Source organism: Empidonax traillii, unplaced genomic scaffold (genome assembly GCF_003031625.1).
Source record: "Empidonax traillii isolate 1590-97213 ecotype Southwest subspecies unplaced genomic scaffold, ASM303162v1 scaffold443:size705114, whole genome shotgun sequence".
In the NCBI taxonomy this organism is placed as follows: domain Eukaryota; kingdom Metazoa; phylum Chordata; class Aves; order Passeriformes; family Tyrannidae; genus Empidonax; species Empidonax traillii.
Genome location: NW_020955636.1, coordinates 190301 through 203645, shown reverse-complemented (window position 1 = coordinate 203645; position 13345 = coordinate 190301). Strand labels below are relative to the sequence as shown.

The following is a 13345-nucleotide window of genomic DNA, read 5'->3' as shown; positions in this document are numbered from 1 at the left end:
CTCTGGGCCGGACGGAGACCGAGCAGCGGGAGCGGGTGAACACAGCCTGCCCTTGCCCTTTGAACACCAGAGGGGCAAGACGAAACTGCCACAGGCTGGAACACAGCCCCGGCAACTCTTTCCTGTCCCTCTCCCAGGGACGGACGGGGCGCCACAGGCCGGCCCCGCCGCGGCCGCGCGCCCCCCCTGCCGGCCCCCCCCCGCGGGAGCGCGCGGGGCCGTGCGGCCCCGCGCGCTCCCGCGGGGGGGCACCGGCAGGGGGGGCACCGGCAGGGGGGGCGCGCGGCCGCGGCGGGGCCGCGCTGGCCAACGCCACGCCCCGCCCCGCCCCGCGCGGGGCCGCGCGGGCCAATCCCGGTGCGCGCCGCCGCCGCCGCCGCCGCCGCCACCGGAACGCCCCGGGAAGCCTTTACGGCAGCGCCGGAAAGGGCGGGCGGCGGGCCCGGTGTGGGAGCCGGGTCGGCGGTCGGATGCCCGGGGGCGGCGGGAGCCCCGCGCCCGGCACGCAAGGGGGAGCGGAGGCGGGCGAGGCGGCGGCGGCGGCGGCGGCGGCGGGCGGCAGGATGAGCCTGTCGCCGAAGGAGCTGTCGAGCCTGCTGAGCATCGTGTCGGAGGAGGCGGGCGGCAGCACCTTCGAGGGGCTCTCCGGCGCCTTCCACCACTACTTCGGGAAGGCCGAGCACTTCCGGCTGGGCTCGGTGCTCGTCCTGCTGCTGCAGCAGCCCGACCTGCTGCCCAGCCCGGCGCAGCGGCTCACGGCGCTGTACCTGCTGTGGGAGATGTACCGCACCGAGCCGCTCGCCGCCAACCCCTTCGCCGCCGTCTTCGCGCACCTGCTCAACCCCGCGCCCGAGCGCGGCGGCGGCGACGAGGCTGAGCGCACCCCGCTCTCAGGTAAGTGCGTGCGTGTGTGTGTGTGAGAGTGTGTGTGTGTGAGAGTGAGTGTGTCTGTCCCATCGCCGGGGCCCTCCCGGGGAGAGCCGCGGGAGCTCCGCACGGCCCGCGGCTCCGGGCGCGGTGTCGGACAGGCCAGGCCGCCCGCGGGGAGCTCTGCGTCTGCCTGAGGGAGCTGGGGGCTGCTTGGCCTGGAGAGGAGGAGGAGGAGGAGGAGGAGGAGGAGGATCAGGGGGGACCTTATCACTCTCTACCTGTGAAAGGAGGTTGTGGCCAGGTGCGGGTTGGGGATGTGACATTGGAAGTGGCAGAGTCACCGTCGCTGGAGGTGTTTAAGGAATGACTGGACATGGCACTTTGTTCCATGGTCTGCTTGTCGTGGTGGTGTTTGGTCACAGTTTGGACTTGATGATCTCAGAGGTCTTTTCTAACCTAACTGATTCTGTGATAACGCAGAATTTTTGTGGAGAAAGCCGTTACAAAAACCTGGAGGTGATAAGAGGCTTCTGACGGCTTTGAAGCTGTGAAACAAACCTCTCAGAGACAAATACGTGAAGCACTTTTTCCCTTCGTCAGTAAATACAGCATTGTGTAAGTCGGTTTTAAAAAAAAATAACCTGTTGGAGAGAGTCCGGAGGAGGGGCCGCCAAGTTAATTAGGAGAATGGAGCATCTGTCGGCACAAGGAGATGCTGAGAGAATTGGATTTGTTCAGCCTGGGGAAGAGAAGGCTTCAGGGTGACCCAATTGCAGCTTTCCAGTGCCTGAAGGGAGACTATAAGAAAAACGGAGATGGACTTTTTACAAGGGCCTGTAGTGATAGGACAAGGGGGAATGGCTTCAAACTGAGAGTAGGTTTACATTAGATATTAGTAAAAAATTCTTTACTGTTAGGGTGGCAGAACACTGGAAAAGGTTGCCCCCAGAAGCTGTGGATGCCCCATGCCTGGAAGTGTCCAAGGCCAGGTTGGATGGAGTTCTGAGCAAGCTGGTCTAGAGAAAGGTGTCCCTGCCTGTGTCAGAGGGGTTGGAACAAGATGGTCTTTTAAGGTCCCTTCTGACCCAAACCATTCTCTGATTCTGTGAATTTCCATGTCAGGTCATACTTTGTAGCTCACTGTCTGGATTGGAAAGTGTGTGAATAAACCACTGTGAGTGACTTAGCCTCAGATTTTGCATGTCAAGATGCATACCGGTGATCAGGGTGGTGCTGCGTTTTGCATTGCTTTAGGAGCTGAGTGGGTAACAATTTTATGTGTGCACACAGACTCTCCAGCTGCACTGATCCTGCCATAAACAATTCATCAGTTAGCATTTTAGTTTTGCTTGTTCTACAGGAAGCACATGGAAACTGTTCATGCTCCTGCATTAAAAACCAGGAACTGTTTTCCACTGTGTGTCCACAGGCTTCTTACCACCCATAACTCCTCCAGAAAAGTTCTTTCTTTCTCAACTGATGTTGGCCCCTCCTAGAGAGCTGTTCAAGAAGACTCCTCGACAGATTGCTGCAATGGATGTGGGGAACATGGCCCAGTCAGTGGATATAAGTGGCCTTCAGCTGGCATTAGCAGGTAAGGAAGGTTTGTGGCTGTGGTTCTGTTATGAATGGAAACTCTGATTGTTCCATGACTGTGAGTTACCTGAGAAACACTTTCATCTGTCCTAAATATGGAAAAGCTTGAACTGTGCTGTAGTGTCTTCAAGCCCTTGTTCCAGCACATGGAGAACTTCAAGCACATATTACACCTTAACTCTTTTATCCTCCTTAACAGTAACATTTTAAGTATGTATGCCACTGCCTGAAATATGAGAGCATTTTCCAAGTATAGAAATGTGTTAATCTAAAGCTTTGTGTTTTGGTTTTTTCTAAGGGTGGAGTTTTTTGGTTTGTTTTTGTTTTATTTTGTGGGTGTTTTTTCTGCATTTTCATCCCTTTTCACCCTTTGCAGTATTTCTAGTGTGAGAGAAAAAGCATAGCTGTCACACTGCTGTCTTGTACCAGTACTTCAGCTGTACCTGGCAAATTGACTGTTACTTATTACAATTATATCATCAGTTTATAATAAAGTTACATCTTGGAGCATTAGCTCAAGAGTGGGAAAAGGATCCACTTTTGCTAGATGGAAAAAAAATGTGATGCTTATCCTTTGACAGGAGAACATGAGGAGGAATGTGACTGTTCAGGTCACACTGACTGATGAGTCACATCTGGAGCTAATCCGAAATATATTGTTAGGAAGAAGGAGCCGGTTTGAACACCAAAAAACACTGGGTTTCTTTTTCTTTAGGTATCTGCAAATAGACCTGCTTGCTTGGAAACTGGCCATTCCACTTCTATATCAGTACAATGTGGGGAAGAAGATGTGCTCATTTGGACTTTAAATTTGTTTGTTTGCTTAAATAACTGAAAAGTATGCTAGTTGTTGCCTTTAATAGAAAAACATACCCTGCTGTGCTACTTTGGTGAGCATATATGCAAATATTTGCATTATCTGAAAGCAGGGAAGTGTCAACGTGGTTGCACAGAAAGGAGCAAGCACATTTTGCTTAGGAGTGTTGGGGAACACAAAATATGACAGCACTACACTCAATTAGCCAGGAAAAGGATTGGTGTTTCGTTTCATGTAGAACTTCTTCAAAGATTTCTTTTGTGGTACCAACAATTTTGGACTTCAGATTGCTTAAGGCTTAATCTGCTTCCTAGTGTTCTGTGTTAATGGGCTGGGAGGGAGGAGTGTCAGGCGGTGTTTCTGTAGTGGGGATTTTTCTGGTTTTTGTTCTTTGGAGTTTTTTTGCCAAAGCAGTGGAAAACACGATCTATCAAAATAGTACATAGAATATTAGCCATCAAGTCTTCAGATACAGAAGGGTGAGAGGTTGTGACAGAAGAACACTTAAAAATCTGACAATGCAAGGATTGAGCCCCGATATTTTCACTTTTGGCCACCTTTTCTTCAAGTCTTTGACTGTATATACTAACCTTAATATTATTTTTATGTAACTTGTTTATGTTCCATAGTTTGGCCTTCAAAGAGACACTTTCATCTCCTTTCAGGTTTGCTTTAATGACAATCTCTCTAGAATTGCATAACAGTTAAAATTCCATTGTTTTCCATAGGAGCATTGATTGTGGTTTGACAGAGAATGCACAAGTAGATTAGGCAATGCCATGGAAAGGTGTTGGGTGAATTTGAATAGCTGACTTCAGGTCTGGTATGACAATTGTCTTGTGTAAATGGATCCATGTAGATTTCTCACTTTCCTGCTCTGAGAGTAAGTGATTACAAAATTAGATACACCATGTGAACTCTTTCAGGAGTAGCATGGGAACCTAATAATGTGCTTTTGGATGCAGATTACATCAGTTACATACCCTTTCTAGAGCCAAGACTGTTTAAGATTAATTTCTATTTCTTCTTTATCCTTGCTGCATACCTCGGTCCCTTGCCTGTCAGCTGATACTCTCACTACTGATGCTGTACTAAATTTCATGTTGATGTTATCTGGTTTGGGTTTTTTTAAGCTTGTTAATTTTTTAAAGCTGCTTGTTTCTCACTACCTTTAGTATTCAAGGCACCTCTGTTTCAATTTTATGCTTTAATATTCTTCTTTCAGAACGCCAGTCCGAGTTGCCAACACAGAGCAAGGCCAGCTTCCCCAGCATCCTCAGCGATCCTGACCCAGATTCTTCCAACTCTGGTTTTGACAGCTCTGTTGCTTCCCAGATCACAGAAGCCTTAGTGAGTGGACCAAAACCTCCTATAGAAAGTATGTGCATTTTCACATCTTTGTTTCTGTATCGTGACATGCTGTGTTATTCTGCTTCTTCAGATAAAATAGAATGGAATTGAGAAGTATGAAATGGGAGTTAAGATGAAGGGAACAGAACAAAACTGCACTATCAGGCTGTCTGTAGATCAGATTCCATAGCGTTTGCATTTTCAGACTTTGGAGTCTGTCTTCGAGCTCTTCCCCATGTCATCTGTTGGCTAACAGATCTTAGACCCTGCACTGAGATCTGCATTGGCTGGTAATACCTCCCAAGGAAGCGGTTGCTGTGTGAGGGGAAAAAGACCATGGGATCAGTACCTTCATGATCTGAATCAAGAGAAAAAACACACTGATGTAACGGTATCACTAAAAATCATAAATAAATGTTTTTATGGGAGGCAAATAGGATTGTAATGCTGTTCTCAGTGTTACAGTGGCTTAAAAACGTAGGGCTTTGGGGGTTCTTTTTGTACTGATGTAAAACTGAATACCCTCAGCCTAAGAAAACATTTCACTTTGTTGCCATTTTAGGTCATTTTCGACCAGAGTTTATTCGACCACCGCCTCCACTCCACATATGTGAGGATGAATTGGCATGGTTAAATCCCATCGAGCCAGATCACACAATTCAGTGGGATAAATCAATGTGTGTTAAGAACAGCACTGGAGTGGAGATAAAAAGAATAATGGCAAAAGCTTTTAAAAGTCCTTTGACTTCCCCACAGCAAACACAGGCAAGTATGATGCAGTTTTGCTGTCTAGAATGATTTCCTAACAAGCTGTCTAACTCGTGTATTTTAGAAAACTTTGAGCACTTTAAATGATCTGTGTTTGGATTCAGGAAACTCCAAGTACTTCAAATTGTAAAAACCCAAGAATTTTGACTTGGATTTGTGTTATTATGGAAGAAATCCTTAAACTCCATAGCAGTGACTGGATGTAGTTAGAGTTGATCAATAAGTGACACTGATATTTTTCTGCATGGAAGAATCTTCATATAACTAAGTTGTTCATGCTTCTGTGGAAGCTTTTTATAAATAATTATTTCAGAAATACCAACACCAAATTAATTATTTTTTCTCAATTTGATAATATTACCCCTGATTTCAGTGGGCTTTTTTTTCATAATCATCACACTATAAAATAACCCTTATTTGCAGAACTCTTTCTGACAACAGTGAACCTGAAACTGAGACTTTCTTCTGCTGGACAGGAAACTAAAAAAAGCTGAAACTTTTCATGTGTTTTTTTTGTTTTTTTTTCTCTCTGTTCTTTACTATCCACTGATGAAAGACTGCTAAATGCCTTACTAAAGGTTTTATGGCTACGGTTGCCACATGGAAATTTTAAAGTAGACCTCTGGCGTTTTTTCAGTCGAGAAGCCTACATCTAAAGGCTTATCATTCTCCTGTATCTTAGATGTATTATAGTAGTTTCTTCAAATAGTAACGTGAATAGTTGAGGCAAAACAAACCAAGAGTTTTTGGGTTTTTTTGTTGTTTTTTTTTCTTTACAGCTCCTTGGAGAATTGGAAAAGGATCCCAAGCTTGTTTACCATATTGGTCTCACTCCTGCCAAATTGCCAGACCTGGTTGAAAACAATCCTTTAGTAGCCATAGAAATGTTGCTGAAACTAATGCAGTCTAGTCAAATAACAGAGTATTTTTCTGTCTTGGTCAACATGGACATGTCCTTACATTCAATGGAAGTTGTAAATCGGTGAGTACAATCTTAAATCTAGCAACGTTTTGCTAAGTATGTAAAACAGATAAATTAACAGTTACTAAGTGATTGTGAGGCCACAGGGCTGTATTTAGATGCATTCCAAACACTCCCAAAAGTAACAGGAATGGAAGAAATAGCTAGTCAGATTACAGTGTAGGAAAAGAGTATCAAACTGTCATTCCCTTTTCAATTTCTTTATGGTGTTTATGTTGGATTTTTTTTTCATACTGTTTTAATAATAAGCCTTAGTGTTCTCCAATTAATCCTGCAAGGAAGAGCGTGCTGTGGATTTGTTGCTTTTTATGACTCCTGGACTGTCTAATGCTGTTTCTTTCATAAATGCTTTACTTCCTTTCCTATAGTTCTTTATTGGTGGTGCCTGTAGTTTAAGAGAAAAACCTCTTATTTTAGTCCAGACTAAGTTTATAAAGTTAGTTTAGGGTGGGTATTAAAGAATTGGACCTCTCAAACATCTTCAGGGCTAACTTGAGAGAACACTGCCAATTTTTAAGTTCCTTTTTACAGCCTTGCTATTTTAAAATATAGCTGTAATGTTAACAGCTTCCTATTAGCAGCTGCAAAATTGCAACAGGAAAAAACCCTCACAATTTCCCGGGAGAAAGATGTGATATTGGAGGCATATATTGCACTTTATATTAATTATAATTTTATATAATTTATATATAATTTTATAGTTTAATTAAAATATCTTTTTGTTAATGATTCATAACATACCATATTAGGTATGGTAAAAAGATAGTTTCTTGCATTGGTGCTTTGCCAGTGCAATCTTTCAGTCCCTGCTCCAAGAATGGAGAGGCTTATTTTCTTTAGAAAACACTGTATTACTCTCTAAAATTAGCAAAGTGTTTCTACTTTGATAAGAATAGGGAAATACATGTCCTGTTTTGCATAACTTCAGCTGGAGTGGGTAACTGCTAGAAGATTATTTTATCAAACTGATACACTGAGCTCAAAACAGTTATTTAAAATGGTGCCACTTAGAGAGTCTGTCACTGCAATCCATAATATGTCTGAATGTTTTTGTCAGACCTCAGGTTCTGGATAATAAATAAATTCCCCTATGTCCCAGGAAGCTGCCGGTTTAGTTCCTGACTTGCAAAATGACCAGTGAATGGATGTGTTTGTGTTTGAACTGTAGTGACTGACAGCTCCCCTAATGAGTCACACAAATTCATGTTCTTTTCTCATACCTAAAAACTTAGCGCCGTCTCTAGCTTCCATGTTTTCTGCCAACTAGGGGAGCAGTTGTGTTTTATTAGGACATCTGGAAATGTTCATTTTGATCCTTCTTGAGGCATGCCTGTGTGGGAGATAGAAGAGTACAGTGGGACAAAGGGCAGCTATTGTGAGAATCCTCCACAAACAGTTAATTCCATGTGGCTAATCTGCTTAATCCCAATTTGCATTCTTGATGCAGCTTAAGTGAACAAAAGGTGTTATTGTTAAATAGTGGCCCTGCTGTAGGTTCATGCCGTTTTCATTGAGAATAACTTCTGCATATTGATACAACCCATTTTCTAACAGAATGCTAGCCCCTTAAATAGGAACACTTCTCAGACAGCTAATCCCCACAAACTACAGAAGTACATCTGTCTTATTTTTTTCCATTTCTGAATGGCAATTACTGAATGTGATCTACCAAATCGGCCTCCTTCAGCAGTCTTTTTTGCAGCAGGGTCAAACTGCACTTAAATATCATTTGAGGAAAGAAACATACCTGAAATAAATCCCTCCCTACATTGCAGACAGCAGTGACTGCCCTGAATGTCCAGGATAGCTACAGCACCAGGCATGCTGGTTCTCCCACAGCACAGCTACCATAGGAACAATTTCTATCATCAGACAAATGACTCAGTGCAAACAGGGAGACACTGATTTTTAAGTGAAATAAGACAAAAAATTGAAACTGCACTTGAAACTAAAACATGCACCTTTTTCCCTATTGCCCCCCTTTCACTGCTTGAGATAGGACTGATTGGATTTACTTGGGTCAAGTTCTGTTGTAACCTTAGGCAGTTCTACATTTAGTGTATATGTTGTTATCTGAAGAGAGCTGTACTGCTCTTTCCGTTAAGAAACAGTGGCAACTCAAATATGTTGGTGGTCAGTATTGTTAAAACACAAATAGGTGTGATTTGCTGTTAACCCTTAAAAATACACCAGTACCATTCTTTGATGCAGTAGTTCTCCAATTCTTCTGTAGTAAGAAGCTTCTGAGGTTATTGTGCATCATCAGTCTCTAGTTAACCTTCTCCTCTAGTCAGGGTCTCTTATTTGAACCATAGAGATTCATTTTGCTCCAAACTTGCAGCTGAAGGAACTAAGGAATCAATATTTTGCAGTAACAAAGGAGTTATTCTAGTTGTGTACGTAAGGAAGGATTTCAGCATCTCGAATCAGTACATGAAATTCAAATATGAATAAGCAAAATGGTATTGCAGTGCTTATTGCAAAGAGCCTTGGTACTCAGACAGCTAGAGGGCCTCATTGTAAATTGAAAACTAGTGTCACTGACTCATTTGTGTAATGTTTGTAGGTGTGTCAGATATACTAGAAACCAATCTAACTCAGCTTCTATATTGTGTCAGAGCTAAAATAAAATGTTTTGGACTCTTAATGAAGAAATCTAAATAAGTAGAAATGTCTGTGGAAGCTGTCAAAAATCAGCTCTGTATGACAAAACAGGGAATAAACTAATATCACAAGTCTAACTTAGTTGTTTTGCAACAGAATCACTAGAGTTACGGTTTCATAAACCACTGGATATTTTTTATTTGAACAGGCTTACTACCGCAGTTGATCTCCCACCTGAATTTATTCATCTTTATATCTCCAATTGTATCTCCACCTGTGAACAGATTAAAGACAAATATATGCAGGTGAGTACTTGAATGAATTGGTTTGGAAAAAGTGTCCCATATATTGCTGTGTTTAATATATGCTGTGATTTTATATGGCTGATAAGCATTAAGTTATTCTGTCTTACTGTTTCTTTATTTCAAAGGCACGTGTTTTTTCCTAACACAGTTAACATAGTGTTTAACAGATGGTTCTTCACTTTTTTGTAAGACTTCACAGGTAATTACTGTTCCTTGTTTTTCTGTAGACATCATACATTTCTTCCTGGCAAAACTGCAGTTTTATGTGACTGGGGTCCTTACATCCAAAAGGGTTATCTGTCACTCAGCCTTTTTTTCTCCCCAGTATTAGTTTGCCTTCTCCATAATTTTAAGCTTCAAGCTCCTTTTCTATACAAGTGTACCCAACACTTCCAGACCTCTGAGGTGAATGTTACAAAACTCCCATGGAAGTCTCGCTTTTCAATCATGACAGCTTGCAAGTCTTTTGTCTTCCTAACACCTTGCTCTGCTTCACGAGCCTGTCATACTTCTTCAGTACCAGCATGCAAGTTACAGCCACTTTAAGGATCCCTGACTGGGGAGGATCGGGGAAACATGAGGAGGTTTCCACACCTTCAGCATGCAAGGTTGTCTGTGTGCTATGTGAGGTACTTCCTTCTCTCCTGATCTGTTGGTTTCACCAAGTGCCCAGTCAAACTTGTTTTCTTGGGTACGTCATTGGTGGAAAATAGTTCCACGTTCAGTTTACCCAAGGCTCTGTGAATCTTGACCAAGTCCTGCCTCAGCTTTTTCCTCTCAATACTGAAGAACTGCAGCCTCTAGTCCTTTCTCCAGCTCTACTATATCCTTAAGCGACAGAGATGAAAACTCTGCACGATACAGAGGACAGGGTTGTGGTGGGATTGGAAATAGCAGCAACCCTCCTTCTGTCTTTTTCTCAGCACCCTTCCAGGTGGTGACTAACCATTTGTTGTCTTCTGGTGGCTTCTGATGCTTCTCTGCTTTGGGACTCTGCCAGATACACGAGTGACTTAACCTGTGACCTGCTGAATAGCAGCTGTGCCTATATTATATTGGGTAGTGGAACAGGAAAACAGCAGCAGGCCTGGACTGCAGCTGAGAATAAGCCCAGAGTGGGATATTATGAGACCATGTAGGAGCTGTGCTTCAGGCACACACAGGACAAAAGAACAGAGGGTCAAGGAACACATACTGATCCCTAAGTAGCAGGCAGAGCTTGGGAGATCTAACATTTTTTAAATGTGTATAAGGCCTCACAGACTCATGATGTTTTGTTTGAAAAGCATGGTACAAAACTGATACTGGAAATGATCCTCACAGACTGGGAGTCAGCCAGTGTCTTGCATTTGTTCTTTTGCTCCGAGTTTCATGTTCCTCAGTTATTAAAGTTACTCTTGTAACTAACTTGTATTGCAGAGAAAGCATGATGCCTTTTGATTTCGGTGAGGGAAATCAGTTGTTCAGTTTCTGAATTCTCTTGTTACAGGTAGTAAATTTTGCAGTAGTAAACTCAGTTCCTGATAAATAGCTGATAATTTACATTTAGTGTCAAATAATCTGAAATGCTTTGGACACTTAATCTATCAAGCCCCTCACTCCTGTCTGATAAACATCCTTCATGTATATAGTTGCCTTTAGAGAAAGCTTTGTGTTCAACTCTTTCTCACAATATTAAGTATGAGACCACTTTAATGATAAAGATCTGCTTTTGTCCTTGGGAGAGAATGTGCTCTGTGTAAAGCAGAGAGTAGTGACTGGATCTATGTATGACAAATTGTAGGTGCCAGTTCCTAGGCCTCCACTTCCAACTCCCAGCATGCTCTTCAAGGTGTTACCTAAGCAGCTCTTAAGAAGGAGGAACACCTCCACGATCCCCTCTTTTCACTGGATCAGGCAGGAAATGAGCCATGAGCTCTGAGGCATATTCTTGGATTAGGTGTCCCTGGAACTGTCTTTCCTTCTAAGACAGAGTGAGAGGGTCATCTGCTAATTCAGCAGCAGAGCACTTTCCATGAAGGAAGTTTGGAATCAGTTCTGTTGCTGTCACTTCCCATCTGGAGTGCCTTGATAATGTAGTGATGGAAATTTTGAGATGTGAAGCTTTTTCGTTTTTCTTTGTGGTTTTATTGTAGAAAGTAAGACTAAGCAAGACCCAAATGATGACATCATCTTAAGCTATTATCCCTTCTCTCTGCCTCTATTCAGAGATTACATAACAAATTAATTACAGTGCATAGGTGGGTCTGGTGCTTCATCTGTGCATGGGATTAATCTTGAGAAAGCTCCCGTATCCAGAAGTACAGATCTATAAAGCAGAGGATTCAGTTTTTTAATTGAAAAAGCGGTACCAGATAGCTGATGAAGCTGAACTGCTCCTGAAATGCCTCACTTGCACTGCTGAGGGCCATCCTTTAACTGACGTGGCTGCAGACATTTATTTGGATTATGAAACCATGTCTCTTTTGTTTCAGAACCGCCTGGTACGTCTTGTTTGTGTCTTTCTTCAGTCTTTAATCAGAAACAAAATTATTAATGTACAGGACTTGTTTATAGAAGTGCAAGCATTCTGTATTGAGTTCAGTCGGATACGAGAAGCAGCTGGCCTCTTCAGATTGCTGAAGACACTAGACACAGGGGAAAATCCATCAGAAATGAAAACGTCAAAATAAAGTGACTGTCACTGGCAAAAAAACCTCTGTGCCAGCGTTCTATACCAATTACTTGTCTATTTTGAACTTAAATCCCTGGATTATGTAATACATTATAAATAGCATTTTATGCATTTAAACAATAAATAAGGATTTTTCTGATACAGCTGTTTAAGTTTGTGAAATGCTTTAGGCCTTACTCTGTTTTTGACTGGTTAAACTTTGTATGCTGTATACATGTCCTGAGATTCAGGCTCTGATTCTAGAGAGAATATAAACTTAAATACTTAAGTATTAATCTGCTACTCACAGTTTTGTGTCTAAAACTCTTTGTGTATAACTAAAGTCAACTTGTATCAAGGTAAGTAACTTCCTTGTTTTGCCCTTTGTTCACTGTTCACCATGTAAGACCTCCTTGGAGATGGATACAACTCCTAGAAATGCGTGGCCATTTCAGTGAGTAAGGGAAAGTCTAGAAACTACTTATTGTTACATGGCAGAAAGGAAGTGTGGGGTGCTGTAGGCTCAGAGTGGTACTCTCTCTTTTCACGATCACTGAATATTTCCAGAATCATGCCATCAAGTAGCTGAAATACCACACCTATTTCACGCTTGTAAGAAAATTTCACAGAGGAAAGATGGTGCCATTGCTTCCATAAAAATCCAAGGCATGAGCCTCTTCTCGCTTCCAAACTTGCATAGGCAGTTGCTCTGTGGCTGCCATAGTTAAAATAGTGTCTTCCTTCTAAAGCACAGAGGGATAGTATCATTCACACGTTAAATGCCTGGTTTTGGGGAAACTGGGGAAAGAAGTCTGCATAACTGTTATTTTAAGCTGATAGCAGAATAGCTGCTGTTATTCAGGCCTTGAGACTGAAAAGGAAAATAACTTGAAAAGCTGGCTAGGTCCAGCTTAATGCTGACTGATAAATGAAAGCTGTTTTAAATCTGCTTCTCAGATTTTTAGGAAGTACAAGATTAGTAATGCAAGGTTAAGACTGGCTTTTGGCTTCCTCTTTCCAAATAATTTAAATTGCAGAACTGCTTGTATTGAAAATCCCATTGATTGCTCATCTCACACAGCATAAGCTTTTGGTAAGACGTCATGTGAGAAGTATTCTCTCCTCATTAGGGCATAGACTTGTGTAACTTCCCAGAGTTAGGATGCATCAAATCAACTAATGTAACACTTATTTAAGGTCCGTTCCAATTGTAGACATTCCTTCTAAAACCCAAGACATGTGCTATGAGGTATTTTTAGCAGCAACAGTTAACTGAGCTTGTGCTCTAAACTTATATCCTAATGTTTTAAGAGAGGCCAAGGCTGCCCTGGGCGAGAAGCAGGTCGGACAAGCTGGCACAGCCAAGCCCTTCAGCCAGGCTGGTGCCAGCTCTGAGATAA

The 13345-nt window shown here is 42.7% G+C and overlaps 1 protein-coding gene across 1 annotated transcript; it reads left to right on the top strand.

Annotated features, from left to right (window-relative positions):
• Window positions 1–470: 470 nt before the first annotated feature.
• CNOT11 (CCR4-NOT transcription complex subunit 11) lies at window positions 471–12107 on the top strand. The gene is made up of 7 exons (XM_027894822.1): window positions 471–894; window positions 2300–2464; window positions 4509–4661; window positions 5196–5398; window positions 6181–6383; window positions 9196–9292; window positions 11767–12107. The coding sequence occupies exons 1-7, from the start codon at window positions 471–473 to the stop codon at window positions 11962–11964; spliced, it is 1443 nt and encodes a 480-aa protein (XP_027750623.1). The 3' UTR covers window positions 11965–12107.
• The last annotated feature ends 1238 nt before the right edge of the window (window positions 12108–13345 follow it).

Excerpts from the sequence above, each read along its gene's own strand:
- CNOT11 (XM_027894822.1), top strand. The coding sequence starts at position 471 with ATGCCCGGGGGCGGCGGGAGCCCCGCGCCCGGCACGCAAGGGGGAGCG. Across the intron at positions 895-2,299 it reads TGAGCGCACCCCGCTCTCAG|GCTTCTTACCACCCATAACT; the intron begins GTAAGTGCGTGC and ends GTGTGTCCACAG. Across the intron at positions 6,384-9,195 it reads TCAATGGAAGTTGTAAATCG|GCTTACTACCGCAGTTGATC; the intron begins GTGAGTACAATC and ends TTATTTGAACAG.